Below are 21,216 nucleotides of genomic sequence, written 5' to 3'. Positions count from 1 at the left end.
CCCTCAAAATTCCCACCCCCTGGGGCATCCAGCCTTCATGAGGTCAAGGTTCTCTTCTTCCACCTATGCCCAGCAGGGCCCTCCACTCTTACATATTCAGCTAAAGCCCTGGATCCCTCCCTAAGTGCTCCCAGGCTGGTGGTTTAGAACCTGGGAGCTGTGGTTGGTTGGTATTGTTGCTCTCCTCATGGTGCCGCAAATCCTTTCAGCTCCTTCAGTCTTCACTCTAACTCCTCCATTGAGAACCCTATGATCAGTTCAATGGCTAGTTGTGAGCATCTGTCTCTGAATATGTCAGACTCTTGAAGACATCTGAGGAGACATCCATATCAGGCTCTTAGCAGCATACACTTCCTGATTTCCACATCAGCATCTACCTTTGGTGACTGCATATGGGATAGATACTCAGGTGGAGTGATCTTCAGACTGCCCCTCCTTCAGTTTCTGTCCCTCACTTTGTCTCCATATTTGCTCCCTTGAGTATTTTGTTGTTCCTTCTAAGAAGGACCAAATCACCCCCACTTAGTCTTCCTTCTTTATGAGCTTCATGTGGCCTGTGAGTTGCATCTGGGGCATTTCAATGTTCTGGGCTAATATCCAATAATCAGCGAGTGAATACCATGTGTGTTCTTTTGTGATTGGCTTACCTCACTCAGGATGATAATTTCTAGTTCCATCCATTTACCTAGGATTAGAACTTCTAACAGCAGATATCACCATTACAAGGTCCCCTTCAATTACTGGAGGTCAGGCCTCTATCCTCACCTTCGCAAGATTAGAATTGCCACAGCCCTTCTATACATGGAGAAGGGAGGCAATGTCAGGGGTAGCCCTGCTTATACACTGAAGGCCTAAAATCAGCCTTAGGCCTAAAATCAGCAATAGGCCTGTCATACATGAATACTAACACTAAATCTTGGGTCTCTGTGGAAAAACATTGAAACAGGTGGCTATAACCTATTGTAAACAGGCAGTTTTTGTAGAAATTTACCAGCCTGAGTAGGCATAGACCTTGTAAATAGGTAGCCTTGGCAGATAATACCAACTAAGAGAAGGACAAGTGAATCATAGGCAGAGTCATAGTGACCTGTCCCCTGAACCTTCACCCAGCCAGTACCCTGTTCTGAAAGATACCTGTATTCCCCCTGAACACCCATGCTCCAGTGTCATCCCTTCTCCATGTCCTGCCTTTTTGTGTTTATAACCCCTGTATGAATAAGTAAAAATTACGATTTGAAAAAAATACATTTTTAAAAAAGTAAATGATCTAGTAATTATTAAAATATCAAAATACTGAAGGACTAGATATTGTTAGTCTATGCAATATTTGCTTGACTATTTATATTGAAAAATAAGCAAAAGAGAACTATAATTCTATTTCCCAGTGGAAAGTTTCTTCCATAATATGCACCTGTCATTAATTTTAACCTGGAATATTCCAATGTTTCCTGATAATAAAAATACATGTTAATTTTAAGAGGGAACGGGAATCTTCCCTGCTCTCAGTACCCTCTGGGCCAAGCCTTATGTTTAATAAATTTGGGTACATTGTGTATTCATTTTAATTGAATTCCAGAAACTCTTTTCTTTATTTCTTCCCTGACCCAGAGATTGTTGACTCTAGAACTGCTCAATTTCCAGGAGTATATTAGCTTCCTGATGTTTCTTTCGTTAAAGTCCTGCTTTAATCCATGGTGATCTGATAAGATAAAAGACATTACTTTAATTTTCTTATATCTGTTGAGCCTTGCTCTGTGACTGGGTATATGGTCAATTTTGGAGGAGGATCCATGAGGTGCTGAGAAGAAGATGTATTCTTGTATATTTGGGTGAAATATTCTATATATGTCTGTTAAGTCCATTTGATTCGTTGTATCTATTAGTTTTATTATTTCTCTGTTTAGCTTTTTTCTGGATGTCCTGTCAGTTTGTGAGAGTGGGTATTGAAGTCTCTAACTATTAATGTGCTGGGGTTGATGTACTACTTATATTATATTTATTTGACAAATATTGTTGCCCTTGTGTTTGGGGCATAGATGTTCAGAATTGAGATATCATCTTGGTATTATTTTTCATTGATATGTATGAAGTGTCATACTCTGTCTCTGTTGATTAATTTTGGTCAACAGTCTATTTTATTAGATATTAGAATAAATACATAGTTTATTTTAATAGATTCTAATCTATTGATTAATAGATAAGTCAATCTTGCTTTTTGGGACCATTTGCTTGCAAATTTTTTTCAGCCCTTTGCTCTGAGGTAAGGTCTATCTTTAATGCTGAAGTGTGTTTCTTGTATGAAGCAGAGTAATGGATCCTGTTTTTGAATCCATTCTGTTAGACTGTGCCTTTTTGGGGAATTTAATCCATTTATATTGAGAGATAGTAATGACTGGTTATTATTTCATGCTACTTTGATGTTGTTGTTGGTGGTGGTGTGTGTATATTTGTGTTTGTATATGTGCTTTTCTTCTTTTTGGTGGGATAGAATCACTTATTTTCTTTGTCTTTTTAGATATAGTTATCTTTCTTGGATCAGATTTTTTCCTTCAACCATTTTCTGTAGGGCTGAATTTGTGAGTTACCTGGCCATTTTCCTTGTCATTTTTAATATTTTGTCTCTGTTCTATAGATTTTGTATTTTGATTGTTATGTGCCAGGAGGATTTTCCTTTCTGTCCCAGTCTAATTAGTGTTCTATAAATGTATTGTATGTTTGTAGGCATCTCTTTCTTTAGGTTGGAAACATTATCTTCTGGTATTCTGTTGAGAATATTTTTTCTGGGCCTTGGAGCAGGAACATTTCACCTTCCTCTCTTATTATTATACTTAGGTTAGGACTTTTTATGGTATCCCAGATTTCCTGGATGTTTTAAGACAGAAAATTTTTAGATTTAACATTTTCTTTGAATGATGCATCAGTTTGTTCTATTGCATCATCTACACCTGAGATGCTTTCCTAGAGCTCCTGTATTCTGTTGGTGATGCTTGCATCTGTTATTCTTGTTCTCTTCCCTGAGTGTCCCATCTCCAGGGTTTTTTAAGTTTTTGTTTACATTATTGCTTCTACTTTTGCTTTCAGGTCTTGCACAATTTTATTTATTTTTTTCATCTGTTTAATTTTGTTTACTTTTAGTGTTTAAGGGATTTATTTGTTTTCTTGTTAAAGACATCTATCCGTTTGGTTATATTTTCCTGTATTTCCTTAAAAAATTCATTCATTTCCTCTTTAAATGCCTCTATCATCTTTATGATATTGGGTTTAAGGTCATTATTTTGTGTTTTGGTTGATAAGATAACCAGGGCTTGTTGCAGTAGGGTAGAGATGCTTTGGACATGTCATAATTCCCCAACTTTTTTTGACTGTGCTCTTTTGAGAACATTTAACCATCGGGATGGTTTTAATCTCTAGATGGTCTTGTTTTAGTATGTGTTTGGAATGAAATCAATCTCAATGGTTCTGGTGTGGCAGTTCTCTGATGGGTATCACTTGGCTCTAAGTTTCTGAACCTGCAGTTTTGTATAATTCAGGAAGCTTAGGTTTGATGACAGTGTGTGGAGAGGTGGCAGGAGAATGGAGGTCTCCTTGTGATATTCAGGTTGTTCAAGGCAGCTTTGCTTGTCAGAGGTCTCAGAGAACAGGAAAGATGAGTAGAGAGAGGGAATCTAACATGTGTGCATCAGGAGTCTGATGAAGGTGGAGGAGAGGTGGTGGTAGAGTGGAGGTCTCCCTGGGATAGCAGATTGCTTAAGGCAGCTTGGCTTGGTCCAGAGTGCTTAGCAAGCAGGGAAGATGCTAGGGGAAGGGAGAAGTCTCATGTCTGTTGAAGCTGAGGTAGAGGTAGCAGGAGAATGGAGGTCCTCCTGGGATAATGGGCTACTAAGGGAAGCTTGACTAGGCTCAGATGTCTCAGAGAGCAGGAAAAGATAAGTGGAGGAAGGGAAATTTATCTGTATAGTTTAAGAGTCTGATAAAAGTGGAGGAGAGGTAACAAGAGAGTTGAGGTCCCCCTGGCAAAGTAAGCTCCTCATTGTAGTATTAATATTTAATTAATAAATGCCAGTGTGGGTTTTGCTACCCATCTCAATAGTTTTTATTCCTGAGTGAAGGACAAACACACTGTTTCTATATTTTAACATTTCTTATGTATCACAATAGCTCAGCAGCTGCTTAGCTTCCATGCTGCAAGACTCCACCCTTGCAGAAAATATCAAAGTACTATTTAATAAATTATGTGTTCTATAGTGCATCCTCTAGTTGAGCAGCCCTATGGGCTGCACTCATTCATCCTGCTCCTTTGTAGGCTGTGCCTCTCTGTCATGCACTTTTCTCAAGTATAGAGACTGAGTCTAGAGTGGTCATATTAATACTACAGATGATGTCCCAACCACTGGGCAAGATCTCACTTTTAAAAATTAATTGGAGGTCCCCAAAAGGAAAACACAACGTATACTGTTCCTTTAAAGTTAGGAGGAGTGAGGGGAGAATTGGTTTCTCAGCCAAGCCAAGCTGTCCAGGCTTGGAAATAAGATAGGAGTTTTTACTACTTGGCATGCATGGTTCTAGGGTTTGTTGCTTAAGGCTAGAACACACACTGGGACAAGGTAGCTAGTCAGCTGGAAGCTCTCTCACGATCTGGGCTGCTGTGGAAAGCTTAGATCAGGATGCTGAGACCTTCTTCTGGGATAGAGCCGGCCACAGAGAGCAAGCTTAAATAAAATAAGAATGGAGGAATTGACAGAAATTAAGAAGTCAGTGCTATGAAAACAACCAGAGTCTTTGAATTCCTGGAATCTGGGAATAGCTTGTAGTGATATTTATTCATAAATAATCCTGAAAACAGGCTCATACAGAAAATAGAAGTGAATTTAATTAAAGTATATATATATATATATATGTGTGTGTGTGTGTGTGTGTGTGTGTGTGTAAATTCAAGGTATATAAGGAGAAATTATATATCCACAGATACTAATCTCCATAGAATTGATGAAAAAAAGGAAGTTGCACTGTTTTAAGGATAGAAGGGAAAAATAGTGATGATTATTTAAGTGTTGTTAAGTATACATGGAAGAATAAAGATATTCAGGCTTTTGATCTCAAATATAGGAAACAAAGGCATGAAGATAGAGAGAATCCCTATTTCAACAAACAATAAAAATTGTTTTAAATTGTTTGAATTGCTTTGAGTTGTTTCAAGTATTGCAATGAAGGTGGTTACAAGTTTGGTAATATTAATGACACGACATTACTAATCCTCTGGGAGAGAGATCAGAGTAGAGCATTCCTAAAGAAAAAGAGGCTGTAATACTGAACCAATAGATTTTGGATTGCTGAACCAATGACATGCTATTTTGAGAGAGAGACTCTGTACTTGTGTTAATAGGAAAGGACAAAAGGCCTTTGACTCCTTCCAAAGTAATATAGATTTAATATACAAGGGGAAGACCAACTGAATATCTTGGCTTCAGACAGGAAAGAAAAATTCAAGAAGACCAAACAAGGATAGGTGAATTGCTGATCCCTCCACAGAGATACGGCCCTGAAGCTAGCTTAGACATAAAAATGTCTCTAGCCAAACCTTCAGCTAAAATTAGCCAATAAAGTATGTTGGTTACTGAATCCATAAAATTTATCATGCTTTAATATGGCATAAATAAACATTTATTATAGTTTGTTATTGATCAAACTCACTCATAAAAAGACAGTTGTTTTTCATCTGCTCAAAGAAGGAGCAAAAATTCATCCTTAACCGATCTGTGCATCTTGCACAATCCATACAAATATCTATATAGAACTAAGAATTGGTTGTAAGATTCATATATTGAAGAATGAGACACCAAGGTGCAGCTCTGACAAGGTTCATTCTTAAGAATGTTGAAATGACCTGCTATATCAGCTCTCTGCCTCACTTGATGCTATTTCTGGAGAACGGCTGCAAGAACACTTGCTGATTCCTGATGACCTCAGTTCATCCAAACTTTCAGACAAATCCAGTCAGCACTTCAGTCAAGCCCCAAGCTTCCTAAGCATACAAAGACTGGATGATCAATTCTTAAGATAGGTTTCATAAGTCTAACCACTTTTTTCTAATTTTCCTACCCCTACCCACCCCTTTAAAAATTGTCACCTAAATTCAGGAGGAGGATGTTATAGGGAGTTGTCTTCCTGATCTCTTGGGTTTGCATGTGTGGTTATAGTTATTTTTACGAATTATAGGTAGGCTGTCATTTTAAGGGATAATTTGGAAAATGCAATAATTTTGGACAGGGAGGAAACTAAATAGACATCTTAGATTCGGGATTTGTTCTTTCCTTTCGTCTTTTCTATCCTTTTTTTTTCTTAGGTAAAGGGAAGGGAATCAAAAAAAAGGGCTAGAATAACATAGAAAATTATATACATGAGGACAGAATGCTACATTTACTCTTAAACGAAACATTTTATAGCCATAATCTTACTTTGGTAGAAATATTTATGTTCTGATATAAAATTAAGATTATATTTTTTTACATTGGAACAAATTTTAAATGCCTGTATAGGTTTAATGTTTTCACTAGCATAAATCTTTGTATATTGATACAAAATTTAAAATTAATTTGATTACTCTTATATATGCATCATGCCTATACAACTTACTGAGAATACAAGGCTTAGATCCAGTTGTTTTAAAGGCCACTATTATAAACTGTTTAGGATGATTAATTAATGCAACTTAAAGATAAAATAGTAAACTCATGATAATATTAGACCCTGATTTAATTGCAATGAAGTGTTTTCAAGATTATTCAAATAGTAAACAGCTATGAGTAATCAATTTTTAACAACTCGGTTATACTATATATAGATACTTGGTATTCAAAGGCATCAGAGATCTACAGAATATGACATTGAAATTCATTTCATTACTAATATAACTTTGGACTACAAGACATGTCTGCTCCTGACAGTACCCCCACTACACTTCAGAGGAGTGCATCATTACCTCCAATTTGAGTCCCTTCAATTGTGGCAAGACAGCCACTGTTAAGAAATACCTTAATTTTGCTTTCCAACTTGGGCCCTGCAGTATGGCTCCCACAAAGAAGGGTGGTGAGAAGAAAAAGGGCCGTTCTGCCATCAACGAGGTCTTGACCCGAGAATACACCATCAACATTCACAAGCGCATCCATGGAGTGGGTTTCAAGAAGTGTGCTCCTCGGGCACTCAAAGAAATTCGAAAGTTTGCCATGAAGGAAATGGGGACACTAGATGTGCTCATTGACACCAGGCTCAATAAAGCCATCTGGGCCAAGGGAATAAGGAATGTTCCATATCGCATCCGAGCATCCGAGTACGTTTGTCCAGAAAACGTAATGAAGATGAGGATTTACAAAACAAGCTCTACACGTTGGTAACTTACATGCCTGTTACCACATTCAAAAATCTACAGATGGTCAATGTGGATGAGAACTAACCTGCTGAATGTCAAATAAAGTTGCAGTACTGCCAAAAAAAAAAAAAAGAAATACCTTAATTTCATCTACAGACCAAATACTGTCTGAAAAGGACAAATGGATGCAGGATAGTTGATTGTTAGCTCTCTACCAACACAGCATAAGGTAGTCCTCCAAAATTCCTGCTTCACTTAAGGTCTGTGAGATAATTTGGGGCCAGAATGCTGGAGAAAGATGCTTCAACATTATAAGAAACTTTGGAGACTGTCCAGGCAGTCAGCTGTCTCTACAAATTGTGTAAGTTTTAGGAGCTATATCGTTGTGCTTCCAACATATTAAGATAACATTGAATTCCTTCACAGATCTTTGAGGGGATTGAGGACTGTGGGACAGTGGGCTATGAGAAGCAGCTAGGCACCTGGTTGAGCACAGGCCTCGAAATCCAGACCCTAATCAGAGGGCAGGTGTTTGGCTGTGCTCTTAGGTTGTGGTTTTTTCCTTTAGCTTCAGCCTTCAATATCCCCTCCCACAGAGAGGTCTATGGCAATCAGTCACGAAGAACAGTGCCTCAGGCTCTCCAACATGTAGATGAGGTATCTCCAAGCTCTCAGACCAAGCCAAAAGGCAATATCTCCTGGCAGATCCTGACTCACCCCAAAACTATATAAAAGAGTTCTATTGAGAAGTAATGGTGTACGATTATCATCCTGGTGTCTGAGAGTATCTACTGCAAGAGCTGTAACACTTGGGAAGAAATCTGCTCTCCTAAAGTGACTTCAGGACCCTCCCCTCCTTGCTAGATAGCCAGTTTCTTACTGGCCCAGCCTGGGTTGGCTCAGCACGGAGAGACAGGTGCAGCAACTGGGACTGACTGGGAAGTTACAGAGGTAGCAGTGGAGGCAGGCAATCTTCTCTGCCAGCTTGCACTCAGTCCCCCTCATCTCAGATCCCTGCCCCAGGCCTGGCTGGAGATCATCATGTGATGCCTTCTAGAACAGGGACACACAGAGGACTAGTTATAGTCTCATAATTGAACTTAAGTTGTCTTACATTGAGGAAGGCGATCTACATTTGAAAGGACGGTTTTTAGATGGTAATGCAAGTTAACAATCAAACATAATTGAGGTACAAAGTTATAAACTGTTTAAGTTAGGATAGATGATAAAATACTTTATCTAAACTGTCAAATATTATGGACTCGATATTATAAATGTATATCATGCCTTATAGTTTACATAATTGTTATAATTATATTCAATGTCCACCTGAGAGAAAAGAGCCTTGGGCAAAAAGGGGGAAATATAGCTGCTGTATCCTGAATGCTAACTATATTCCTCAAAAAAACTGTTTGCACATAGTTCTGGGGTCTAGCACCAAGTTGCTTCAGATTGATAAGCAAAGATGCCAGCCACCAATAGTTGGGGAGAACAGACAGAGGTGGGTTTGGGGGATTTCAAGAGCTTGGGACCAAAAGAAGGGAGAATTCTACCATGCTGTGATGTGGAAGTGAGGAGAGACACTATGCCTGAGAAGAGTATCAAATAGAGTGGCATAGCAGCCATCTAAAGGATCTGGGAGAGTATAGTCCAGAGGGTTGCCCAACTGATTCTAGAACAGACAAGGTAGAATAAAGAATTTAGTAAATAGTAACTTGGAATTGTCTGTGGATGATCAAATCTAGCAGCATGGAGGCTAGATAGCTGCCTGGCTATTCTGTTAAAAAAGATATTTTAAAATATAGTGGGCGTGTATGAGTGTCCTTCATTTGGAAACAGAAATCATTAAGATTCCAAACCCCTACTGGGATTTATTAATTAAATATTAGTACTTCACAATAAAAACTGTGATAAATGGGCAATTCATAGTACCATGTGTTTCCAAAAAGGAATTAGAAAGTTCTATCAGCAATTTAAAAGTACACCTGAATGCTCTAGAAGTAAAAAAGGAAGGAAGAAAACCAAAGAGGAATAGAAGGCAGGAAAGAATAAAAATTTGGGCTGAAATCAATCAGAAACAAAAAAAAACAATCCAAAAAACCAAGAGATCATTCTTTGACAAAATCCACAAGATAGATGAACACTTAGCCAAACTTACCAAGAGATAGGGAGACAGTATTAAAATAAACAAAGTCACTATTGAAAAGTAAGGCATAATAACTGACACTGAGGAATTTGAAAACATCATTAGGTCTTACTTCAAAAGTCTGTATTTAAAAAATGAAAACTATTAATGAAATTTAATTTTCTAGACATTACCATTAAATCAAGATCAGGTAAACTATTTACACTGTGCTAGAAACCCTACAGACAAAAAAAGGAGTCATTAAAAGTATCCCAACCAAATTACAACCAGGATTAGATGATTGTAGTGCAGTCGTCTTTCTACCAGACATTAATAGAAGAGCTAGTACCAATACTCCTGAAAGTATTCTATGAAATAGAAACAAAAAGAACACTGCCAAACTCATCCTATGAGTCCACAGTCACCCAGTGGATTAAACCTCACAAAGACTCAACAAAGACATAGAACTTGCGACTGATTTATCTTATGAACATTGATGCAAATATACTCAATAAAATACTTGAAAGCAAATCCAGGAATACATAGAAGACATCATACATCAAGATCAAGTAGGCTTTATCCATGGATGCAAAAATGGTTTGACATATAAAAATCAATCAACATAATTCACCATATAAACAAAATGAAACAAAATTCACTTGATTATCTCATTCGATGCTGAAAAGCACTTGATTAAATCCAACACTTCTTCATGTTAAAGGTTTTAGAGAAATCAGATATACAAGACACATACTTAAACGTAATCAAAGCAATATATGGCAAGCCAATAGCCAACATCAAACTCAATGGAGAGAAAATTAAAGAATTCCACTAAAATCAAGAGAAAGACAATGCTGCTGACTCTCCCTATCTATTCAATATAGTATTTGAAAATCTAGTCAGATCAGTAAGACTACTAAAGTAGATGCAGAAAATGCAAATTGGAAAGGAAGAAGTCAAAGTATTGCTATTTGTGCTATGATAGAATACATAAGGAACGTCAACAATTCTACAAGAGAACTCCTACAGATGATAAACACCTCTAGGAAAGTGGCTGGATACAAATTACTCAATGAAATCAGTAGCCCACCTTTTAACAAATGATAAATGAGCTGAGAAAAAAATTAGGGAAACAGTACTCTTTACAATAGTTGTAAATAATATAAACTATCTTGATGTAACTCTAACCAAACAAGTGAATGATCTATATTACAAGAAATTCATGTCCCTGAAGCATGAAGCTTAGAACATATCAGAAGATAGAAAAAAACTCCCTTGCTCATGGATAGTGAGAATAACATAATGAAAATGAACATGTTACCAAAAGCAATCTACAGATTCAATGCAATTCCCATCAAAATTCCAACACAATTGTTCACAGACATGAAAAGACAATTCACAACTTCATATGAAAAAGCAAAAAACCCAGGATAGTCCAAAGAATCCTAAACAAAAGGAACTTTGAGAGAAATCATGATCTCTGACTTCAAGCTGTACTACAAAGCAGCAGTGATTAAATAAAAAAGAAACTCCATGGTTTTGGTAAAGAAATACACATTTTGACCAATGGAATCCAATCAAAGACACAGAAATAAACCCATACACCTATGGACACTTGAGTTTTTATAAAGAAGCCAAAACCATACAATGGAAAAATTAAGGCATCTTCAATAAATGGTGCTGCACTAACTGGTTTCTACATGTAGAAGAATGCATTTAGATCCATATTTATCATCTTGCACAATACTCAAGTTGAAATAGATACACAACATGAAACTGGATATTCTAAATCTCATAGCAGAGAAAGTGGAAATAATCTTGAATGAATGGGTACAGGACACAGCTTACTGAACAGAACACAAATGGCTCAGGGTTTAAAAACAATTGATAAATGAAACCTCATGAAACTGGAGACCTTTTGTAAGGTGAAGAACACTGTCAATAGGACAAATCAGCATCATACAGATTGGGAAAGGACTTTTAGCAACCCTACATTTGACAGAGAGGTAATATCCAAAATTTACATAGAACTCAAGAAGTTTAACCTCAACAATCCAAATAACACAATTTAAAAATGAGGTACAGAACTAATGATGCTAATTATTACAATCAACCATTAAAATCAAAACATCACTTAGATTCAGTCTTATACCTGTCAGAATGGCTAAGATAAAAAATTCAAGATATAGTACATTCTGGCTAGGCTATATAGCAAGGGGAACACATCTTAATTGCTGGTGAAAATGCAACCCTTTACTACCTCTTTGGAAATCGATTTGGTGATTTCTCAGAAAACTGGGAATAGTTGTGACTCAAGATTCAGCTGTATCCCTTCTAGGCATATAGCCAAAAGATTCTTTAATATCCCACAAAGAAACTTGTTCAACTATATGCATAACAACTTTATTCAAAATAGCCCAAAAAGGTAATGATTTAGAATAGATAAAGAAAATGTAGTACATCTACACAATAAAATACTATTTACCTCTTAAATACCAAGACATCATGAATTTTGCAGAAAATATATGAAACTTGACAATATCATTCTCAATGAGGTAACCCAGTCCCAACAGACATACATAGTATACAGTCAATTATAAATGCACAATAACCCTAAAATGCAGGTATCATGTTACATTCCACACACCCAAAGAATCCAAACAAGAAGGAAGGGTCAAGTCAGGAAGCTTGAACCTGATTTAGAAGTAGGAATAAAATAATTATAAGGGGCAGATGGAGGGAGGAATCTGGGAGGGATGGGGGATGTGGATGGAAATGGAGTTTTCATCATCAGGTCTGAAGGACAGAAGAGATGTTTTGATGGCCAGAAAAAATGAATGGAAACCTACAACTGACAGGGGTGAAAAGTTGAGCATCTCCAGGATGAGACAGAGACCTGTGATAATGGTGGCACAGATAAATCAATAGGGATAGTTTTAGCTGTGATTCACAACATTGAAGATAAGGAACTTGATGAGGCCACCTCCTTTAGCCAGGCAGGAATCCCAGTGGAGTGACAGAGATGCCAACCCACTCACAGATTTTCAACCTCAAAGTTTTGCTATACGCAAGAAATGCAGGCACATGTGATGGAGCAGAGCCTGAGGGAATGGCCAAACAATAATGGGCCCAACTTGAGATCCATACCATGGGCAAGCACCAATTCCTAACACTTTTAATGATACTCTGATATGCTTGCAGACTGAGAGACTCTACCCAGCAGCTGACTCACACAGGTACAGACACCCAAAGCCAAACAGTGGATGGAACTTGAGGACTCTTATCAAAGAGTCTGAGGAAGGATTCTCTGCCCAGAAGGGGAAAGGAACTCCAAGGGAAGACAAACAAAGGCAACTAACATGGACCCTCGATGTTCTCATAGTCTGAATCACTAACCAAAGAACATACATGGACTGGACCTATACCTTCCCCACACATATTTAGGAGATGTGTAGCTTGGTCTTTTTTTAAATCCCAAACAACTGGAATTGGGCCAACTCAAGTACTGTTGCTTGTAGAAGGGATATGTTCTACTAGATGCACTGTCTTGTCTGGCCTCATTGCGAAAGAAAGTACCTAGCCACCCAGAAACTTGAAGTAGCAGGCTTGGGGGATGCTCAGAGGTCATACATTCAGAGGAGAAGGCTGAGGGTGGAGAAATGATTATGGGAGGAGGTGACCAAGAAGGGATCAGTGAGCAGGATTTAAAGTTGAATAAATAAAAATATAAATTATAAAGCAATGAGAGAGAAACTTCATCCTCATGATGAAAAACTTCATCAAAGGAAACTTTTATCCAACACCATTCTTTACTGAAAAACACTGAGGTTTTCCCATTAAGAAATGATTTTAAAATATCTATCCTCACATTTTACTATATCTTTATCTGGTGTCTATCTATTGCATTGAGAAAAAACTAAGTTAAAAGCCACACAAATTTTAATGAAAATGGACATATTTTTGTATACAGGTGATGTCATAAAGTATGTAGAAAATAGAAAAGTAATTTACAAAAAAATAAAAGAAAGTCATGATTGACAAATTACTCTACAACCAGTGTATAAACAATCATACCCAAGACTCTGAGAACATCATGGGAGATGAGGTGGAAAGACTGCTAGAACCAAAAGAGTGTCATGCAAGCCTGGACTTTAGGTATGCTATGGATATTGCACCCATGAATTCACAATGTTTATGGTTACCCCCACTAGATCTGTAGAATATCAATCCAACTAAAAATTCACCATGTTCCCACAACTGAGGATTTAATGATAGTTGTACAAGCAGTTTTTCCTCCATTTACATCTGTCCCACAGGGGTGCAGCAGATGCAGCGCCCAGAAGAGGGAACTGGATTTAAAGACATTGAAATTACAGATGAGTTTTAGGTATATGACTACTGGGAATTGAACCCTGGTCTTCAATAATAACAGTCAGTGTTCTTAATGACTGGCTACATACATGGAGTTGTAAATCTCATAAAAGCAAGTCATAGATCTTAGCGCAGCTCTTCTTACTAAATGGGCAAGTGATGCTTATCTAATTGCCCTCTAGGTTCTTACATTAACAGCCATAGATTACTGATGTCAGTGGTTGTCACAGAAGGTTTATTTTACTATGGGAAAAGTGTAATACGGAAAATTATAATTAGATAAAAATTTTTAATAGTGACTGAAGAATTCTCACTCCTAAAAGTGATAGCTAATTAACCCACTCAAAGCCTCAAGGGAAGTCAAAAAAGGAGTGGAGCAGAAGAAATATAAAACCTATATTGGAGATGTGAATTATTAATAAAGAACGTATACTGTTCCTGAGAAGGACGTAAGTTCAGGTTCTAGACCCTGTCAGGTGGGTCAACTGTCAATACCTTCAGATACAGAGACTCCAGCACCCACTTCTTGTCTTCATAAACACTTTAAACATACACTCAGACACATACATGCACATATATTTAAATGATTGTAAATAAAGCCTTTAAACACTAGAAGCTCTATAAAAAGGGTAGAGACATGTAGAAAGTTGCCTTTGAGGCATGAAAGGTCATTGCATTCATGAAATTCTAGCAATTGTGTTAAATGGCCGAAGGCCTACACAGAATAAGAACCACAAACACTAAACCCTAGAGAATGGAAGTTTTGAGAGGTCCTTTTGCTACTGGTAGGTACTGGTATCCAGGGATGGAAAAGCCATTTTCTTTAGCAGTGTAGAAAGTGAAAGGGGCTCATGTTCCTGCAAATAATTATATAATCTATGTTATTTTTGTTTAACACTTAATAAATTTACTTACAATGCTTTAAAATTCATTAGAGTATAAGGAATTAAAATTTGGAATAAGAAGGGGGAACAACATGTGTGATAGAGGAAAAAGACTACGTAGTAGGAGCTAAATGTAAGCAACACATACACACTCATGCACACGCACACACACGCACACACACGCACACACACACATATATATTACATGTACATATGGTAACATGTATTTTATTTGTGGACTAGTTGCTGTACTTAATGTGTGGTGTGGTGTTTGCTTGCATATATTAAAGGTTGGGATTTTTTTTTCTGTAGTCTCTTAGCAAGTTGTTTGGAATGTGCAATGTATAATGGTTTAATGCTTGTTTGACCCGAAAAAAAAAAACCCAAAAAAACAAAGTAAAACATACTAAAAAATACAATAATAACATAATAAAATCTTTTATACAAACATGAAATAATGAAAATATTAAAAACATGAATTGCTTGAATATCTCATGTGCACATACCCACATGATGATGCACTGCATACACATATTATTTAAAAAATAAAAATAAATCTTTAAAAATAAGTAAACTAAAAACACAATAAGTGATTTAAAAAAATTCAGTGTGATGGTGCTATGTACTTTAATGTCAGCATGCAGGAAGGAGAAACAGGTAGATACTCTGAGTTCAATATCAGCCTGGTGTAGAAGTGAGTTCTAGGCCTGGCAGTGATGCTTTTAAGACAGTGTTTGAAAAAATTAACATGACTTTCTAAAGAGAGAAGGAATAAAAGACATACAACAAATAAAATATATAGTAAGCACTTAAATAATAATTTATCTATATTACAAATCCACAGCCAACATTATTCTCAATGAAGAAAAAAAATCAAGCAATACATTAAATTAAGTGAAAAAGATGAGTGAGACAGGGCTATCCACCATCCCCACTCCTTTTCAATACAGGTGTGTGTGTGTGTGTGTGTATGTGTGTGTATGTATATGTATATTTACATATATATGTGTCTTTATATATATTAGAAGTGCAAATATATACATATATATATGGTACACACATATATGCACGTGTAATAATAATAAGTACAAACATACAAACATACATACATACATACATACATACATACACACACACAAATATACATACATTCAAATGGAATGCTATTTAACTCCAAAGCTAATTGAAACCATGCAGTTACATGAGTGGAACAAGAAAATATTGTATTGAGTGAGATAACCCAGACCCACAAAGACACACACCACATATTTTTTTAATATATGTGGCTGCTAGATAGCAACCTTGAGATGTGAGTATACAATAAAGGGTAACCACTAGAAGTAAAAGAGTAAAAAAGGACCATGGCATGGGGAATTCCCAAGAGGAAAATAACAGGATATATGGTATACATGTAATATGAAGGATAAATGGGAAAAGTGAAAGGGAACTTTAATTGAAGAGGAACAAAGGGAAACTACAGAAAATAGTGAAAAGGGGGGATAAATAACATTGAAAATGCTTGAATGAGACACAGGTTCACCATGTGCTTTGGATATGGAATTAAAATATAACTGACCCCAAAAGAGTGGATACTAGTTTTCATTGCATCAGAAAGGTGATCTAAACACTTCTGGGGTGGGGGTATCAATCAATAGGTCCAACCAGCTATGATGCCTATGGAACACAACAAATACTAACATAACAAAATATTTCTAAAAGTAAAATAGTGTTATTAATATCTTGGTAGTAACCAGTAACTGACTAGTTGGATTCAAGGCTTGCTCAAAGTAGAGAAATGCTTGGTAGTACTGAAAACTTAGCTAAATATGAGTGGCTAATGAGGACATGTTTCTAGATGTGAGCCTACTATTATTACCCTCCCAAAACAGCATGTTTTGTAACTGTCTTTGAATGTTTTTCACTGGATCCACAGAAAAGTATAGATCTCAATCCTCATCAAGATATTTCTTTTGAAATGCAAAGTGACAATTACAGAAAACCACAGCTAGTCGTTATGGAGAGGACTAATTGATATGCTGTTCTCCTTCCCAACTGATACCATCACAACACAGTTCCTGCACCTAAGGCTAATAATAAAACATTGCAAATGTATGGCCAGAATTTTAAGAGCCAGAGTATCAGGAAGTTTTCTGAGATTGTGCTTTCTAGCTATACCAGGAAAGCCATACCATGAAATATCAACGACATCATTGCATAAACAAGACCTGAACAATTTCATTAAAGTGATGTGGGGGAAATGTTAGTGAGGCAACTCTTAGGTGAAGAGTTGGGGAGGGGGAGAATTAGTCTTCTCCTGAAATACATCCCCTGATTAGTTGTTAAATATCTAGTAATTATCCCTAGAAACATACATATGCTGGCAACATTGAATTGTCTAATCAAATTGTATTTTTGTATCTGTATTTATGTGTAACTAGTTAAAGAGACATACATCTTTCATTCTGATACTGAAAATGCAAAGGCAGACTGATTTGCATGATTCTTAGATAAGCATGATCTACAGAGAGAATTGCAGAATACCTAGGACATATATTGCTACTCTGTTTAAAAAAAAGAAAGAGAAAGAAGGAAGGAAGGAAGGAAGGAAGGAAGGAAGGAAGGAAGGAAGGAAGGAAGGAAGGAAGGAAAGAAAGAAGGAAGGAAAGAAAGAAAGAAAGAAAGAAAGAAAGAAAGAAAGAAAGAAAGAAAGAAAGAAGTGTGTGAATTTGGAAGAGAGTTTAGGTGAGAATATGAGGAGAGAGAGCAGGAGAAAAATAAATGATATAATTGTAATTTAATTAAAATTTACAAAAGTGTCCTGCTTAGTGGTTTATACAAAAAGGCATGAATTTGAATGATGCTTGTTATTTTTTATAAATTCTTAGCTCTGTTATCAAAGAAAACTGGGAAATCTGGGTTTGAAAACAAGCACTGACACCAATAAAGCTTAGAACACTTATTAAAACACATACACACACACATACACACATACATACATACATACATACATACATACATACATACATACGTATGTACATATATATGTAACCTAGGTAAAACTGAAAGAGATCAGTAAAACACTAACCTTAACCTTCACTATGATTACTAGTTTTTCTTGGGGAATATGAGGTGGCATAAAAGTAAGGAGATAATAGATACTTGTCTTTGGTCTGAGATAGCAAATATGCTAAAATGAACTACTGACTTCTGCTCTGTGACTCTACTAGTTTATCTTCTCTGATAAGTGTCACATCTTCACTTCTTCCTAGAGAAGTGACCACCATTAATACCTGATTAGATAGCAAGTTCAGACCTCTTTAAACAATAGCTAGATGCTATTGCTACAACCTAATTAAAGTTTTTCATTAATCTCTGAATATTTTCCTTCAGGAAGGTTGAGCTCCCTTGCTTCCCAACACAGTAGCATTAAGACACATAGCACTCATGTACATTGTTGGCAAATCATGGTGACTTCATAAGAATTTAATAATAAAATATTTGTTTGTTTGCATGTTTGGTCATTTGTTTGTTTGTTTGTACAGAAGAGTGAACCAAGAGCAAGGTTAATCTACTACTGGGCAACATCTTCAGCTTTTCATAGTAAAATTTTTAAATGAATGCTCACATTTTAATTTTTTACTTACTGGGATTATGATTACATTTGTCTTTTACAAATACTCCTTCCTTATCTTTTTTGTATTCATTCATGTTTTTCAATAATTGTTATTTCATGTATAAATGCACACATACACAGACATAGATAGATAGATGATAGATAGATAGATAGATAGATAGATAGATAGATAGATAGATAGATAGAGGCAGGCAGACAGAACGAACTAGTCCAATATGTATAATGTTTACATTTTCAAAAACAAAATACCTACTTGCCGATTTGTGAAGACGGAATAACATTCTTTCACTAACACATCCTTTATCATGTCTGGATCTGTGATTACCAGGACAGGGGTCTTCCCGTCATATAGCCTGTATTAGGAAAACAGAGATGAGTATACCACTTTGATCCCGAACTGTGTACTGAATCTTGATCTTTGGTAAGATCAATAGTTCTTCACTACTGAGCCATCTCTTAGCCCTTAAGGACAAAGTATTAACAACTGACAAACAATAAAATTACAAGGAACTCTTCCTTTTTGTAAATTAGAAATGTAGAACAGTTCAGTGGCATTGAAGGAAAGATCCCCTCCTCTCCCTTTTGCCTCACCACTTGAGGTGAGTTGAGTGGAAGAGTAGGCACCTGATAGGAGCATGAGAACAGAAAATCTTGTCCCAGTGGTGTGGGTATGGTAGAGCTGGCAGGCTGACCTTTTCAGATACCCCTCAGGCCCAGATCCAGAGCTTTAAATTGGCACACCCTGACAGTGACTTCCATGAACTGGTGGGGTGCATGAAAGGGACAGTCATATAGATAAAATCAAACAAAATCAAAAGTCAAATAAAACCCACAGGATCTTCATGATAATTAACAACGACAGAATATATGAGAGGTGCCCCAGTGAGGTTCCAGATTTGATAGTATAGTAGAAGCCAGAGGACTAGGACCAGACAAACAATTCATTACAATGAACATTTTCAACAAAAGAAGTATGGACAAAATGGAATATTGTGGGATACACTGTGACACTTAAATGCTGCCACAATGTGATTTTCTTATATTTTTCTGTTTGGGGGAGGTTGCAAGTGTTGAAAGTGGGTATGAGAAAAGAGAGTGATGGGTGAAATTAGGGTGTGTGATATAATATAAAATTCGCAAGGAACCAATAAAAAGTTGAAAAAAAAAAACAAATTCAGCAAAGACTGCCCTTGGCACTGGAACAAGTAGCTCTTATTGACCATGACAACCCAACTGACTTTGTGATTAGTACAGAGATTTCTGATGATGAATAAGATGAGATGAAGAATTAGAACCTGATCTACCTTGCTTGTGCCACACAGAGCATTGATGTCACTTCTTGTCAGACTCTAACCAAATTACCAGCACCTCTCATAGGGAAGTTCTGCTGCTGCTGGCTTCAGATATCACACAAAATAATTAATGAAACAAGCCTAGAAGGCAGTAGTGTAATATGCTATAACTCATATTATACCTGTGATTAGTATGTGCTGAGAAAAATATCCATATACATTCCTGTTAAATAGTTATAGTCTTGTAATAACTGTAATAAATAATGGAAGGAAAAAGATATTTCATCAAAGTGTGATGTCACAGACTTCTAAGACAAGTATCCAAGAGGCAGACGTGGAAAACAGTGATATCTTGGCCATTATGGGCTTCATAGAAATTTCTAGCTGTACACTGGATATGTTGAGACCTAGTCTCAAAAAAAAATGAGAGAAAGCCTAGGATGCCTCAAACCTATGAAAAGAAGTACAGGCAAGTACAGAATCCTGAGACTGAGAGAAATGTTTGTCCCCAGGGAAGAAAACATCAATTGATTATCCAATTCCATGTAGTTGGATCATACGATCATAAAAATGTACATATAATTAACACTATACAGATTGAGCAGGTTGTGACCATAAATAACATACAAATATATATATATATGAATGGAGAAAAGAGAATGGAGAAAGGAAGCAATTATAATCTCTAGCAAAAATGAAGTAAACAGTAAGAAATCCACACTGTATAGATACTACAAATTAAACAAAAGTAATAACTATAAATATGCCCATTTTCAGCAGGCCCTGCACTTTGCATGGCATCACAGCAGTGTAGGCATAATGATGTTATACATTGTGTTAAGTGTACCCTTTAGTTATTCAAATACTGATTTTTCTGCCCTCATAACTTGTCTCAATACAGACATGTCACTGAACCAAGAACCGTGCTTATACCAAGAATCTCCATGTCAAGTTTGTGTAAATAGTTCTTACCATTTATTCTCTGACTTGTCAATAAATGCTAATTACCCAATGGCTGGGCAGAACAGAAAATAGGGCAGAATATCTGCAAGCCATAGAAAGAAAAGAGAAGGAAAGTTCCGAATTAGCAGGCAGGATGGAGGAATTGGAACCATAAAGAAGTAGTCCAAAGAGCCAGAAAAATAATAATATGCAAGTATCCTGGGATGTGGCTGGGCGGTAGCCAGATTAGCATAGGAGAAAAGGGTAGATTGTTTAACTGCTCAGCTATTGAGGTACAGTTTTGAATAAATGTTATTTGTTCTGTGTAGTTGTTGGAGAATAGCATAAGGTAAATAAATGCAGCTGCCAAATTAATTCACCACTTATGTGTATGTTAAGGATAATTCATTTACACAGTAGGGCTGGCCCAGGTTAAGAGGCATGGATGAGCCAATCCAGGGCAAGAGCACAAGAGAGATGGTCCTCAAACTCCTACTGTGAAATGATGTGGGTGGGGTGTGGGTGCCCCCCTCACCATCTGCAGCAGTCAGGAGAGCAGGCAGTGGGGTCATGAGAACAGATGAGCTGGCCCTGTTTCTCAC

General features: G+C 36.7%; 1 protein-coding gene and 1 pseudogene across 2 annotated transcripts in view; one reads left to right on the top strand and one right to left on the bottom strand.

The window, feature by feature from the left end:
* The window catches only part of LOC114629898 (cytochrome P450 3A13-like), a 73,360-nt gene that overhangs the window by 33,400 nt on the left and 18,744 nt on the right, over nucleotides 1–21,216 (bottom strand). For both annotated transcript variants that reach the window (XM_028778020.1, XM_028778021.1), the window contains exon 4: nucleotides 18,634–18,733. In XM_028778020.1, the coding sequence (XP_028633853.1) occupies nucleotides 18,634–18,733 (100 nt within the window). The remainder of the gene's footprint in view (nucleotides 1–18,633; nucleotides 18,734–21,216) is intronic.
* Nucleotides 7,065–7,450, top strand: LOC114629899 (annotated as a pseudogene).

Source organism: Grammomys surdaster, unplaced genomic scaffold (assembly GCF_004785775.1).
Source record: "Grammomys surdaster isolate TR1022 unplaced genomic scaffold, NIH_TR_1.0 320, whole genome shotgun sequence".
Taxonomy (NCBI): Eukaryota; Metazoa; Chordata; class Mammalia; order Rodentia; family Muridae; genus Grammomys; species Grammomys surdaster.
The sequence above is the reverse complement of the archived record's forward strand: the minus strand, read 5'-3'. Positions and strand labels throughout refer to the sequence as shown.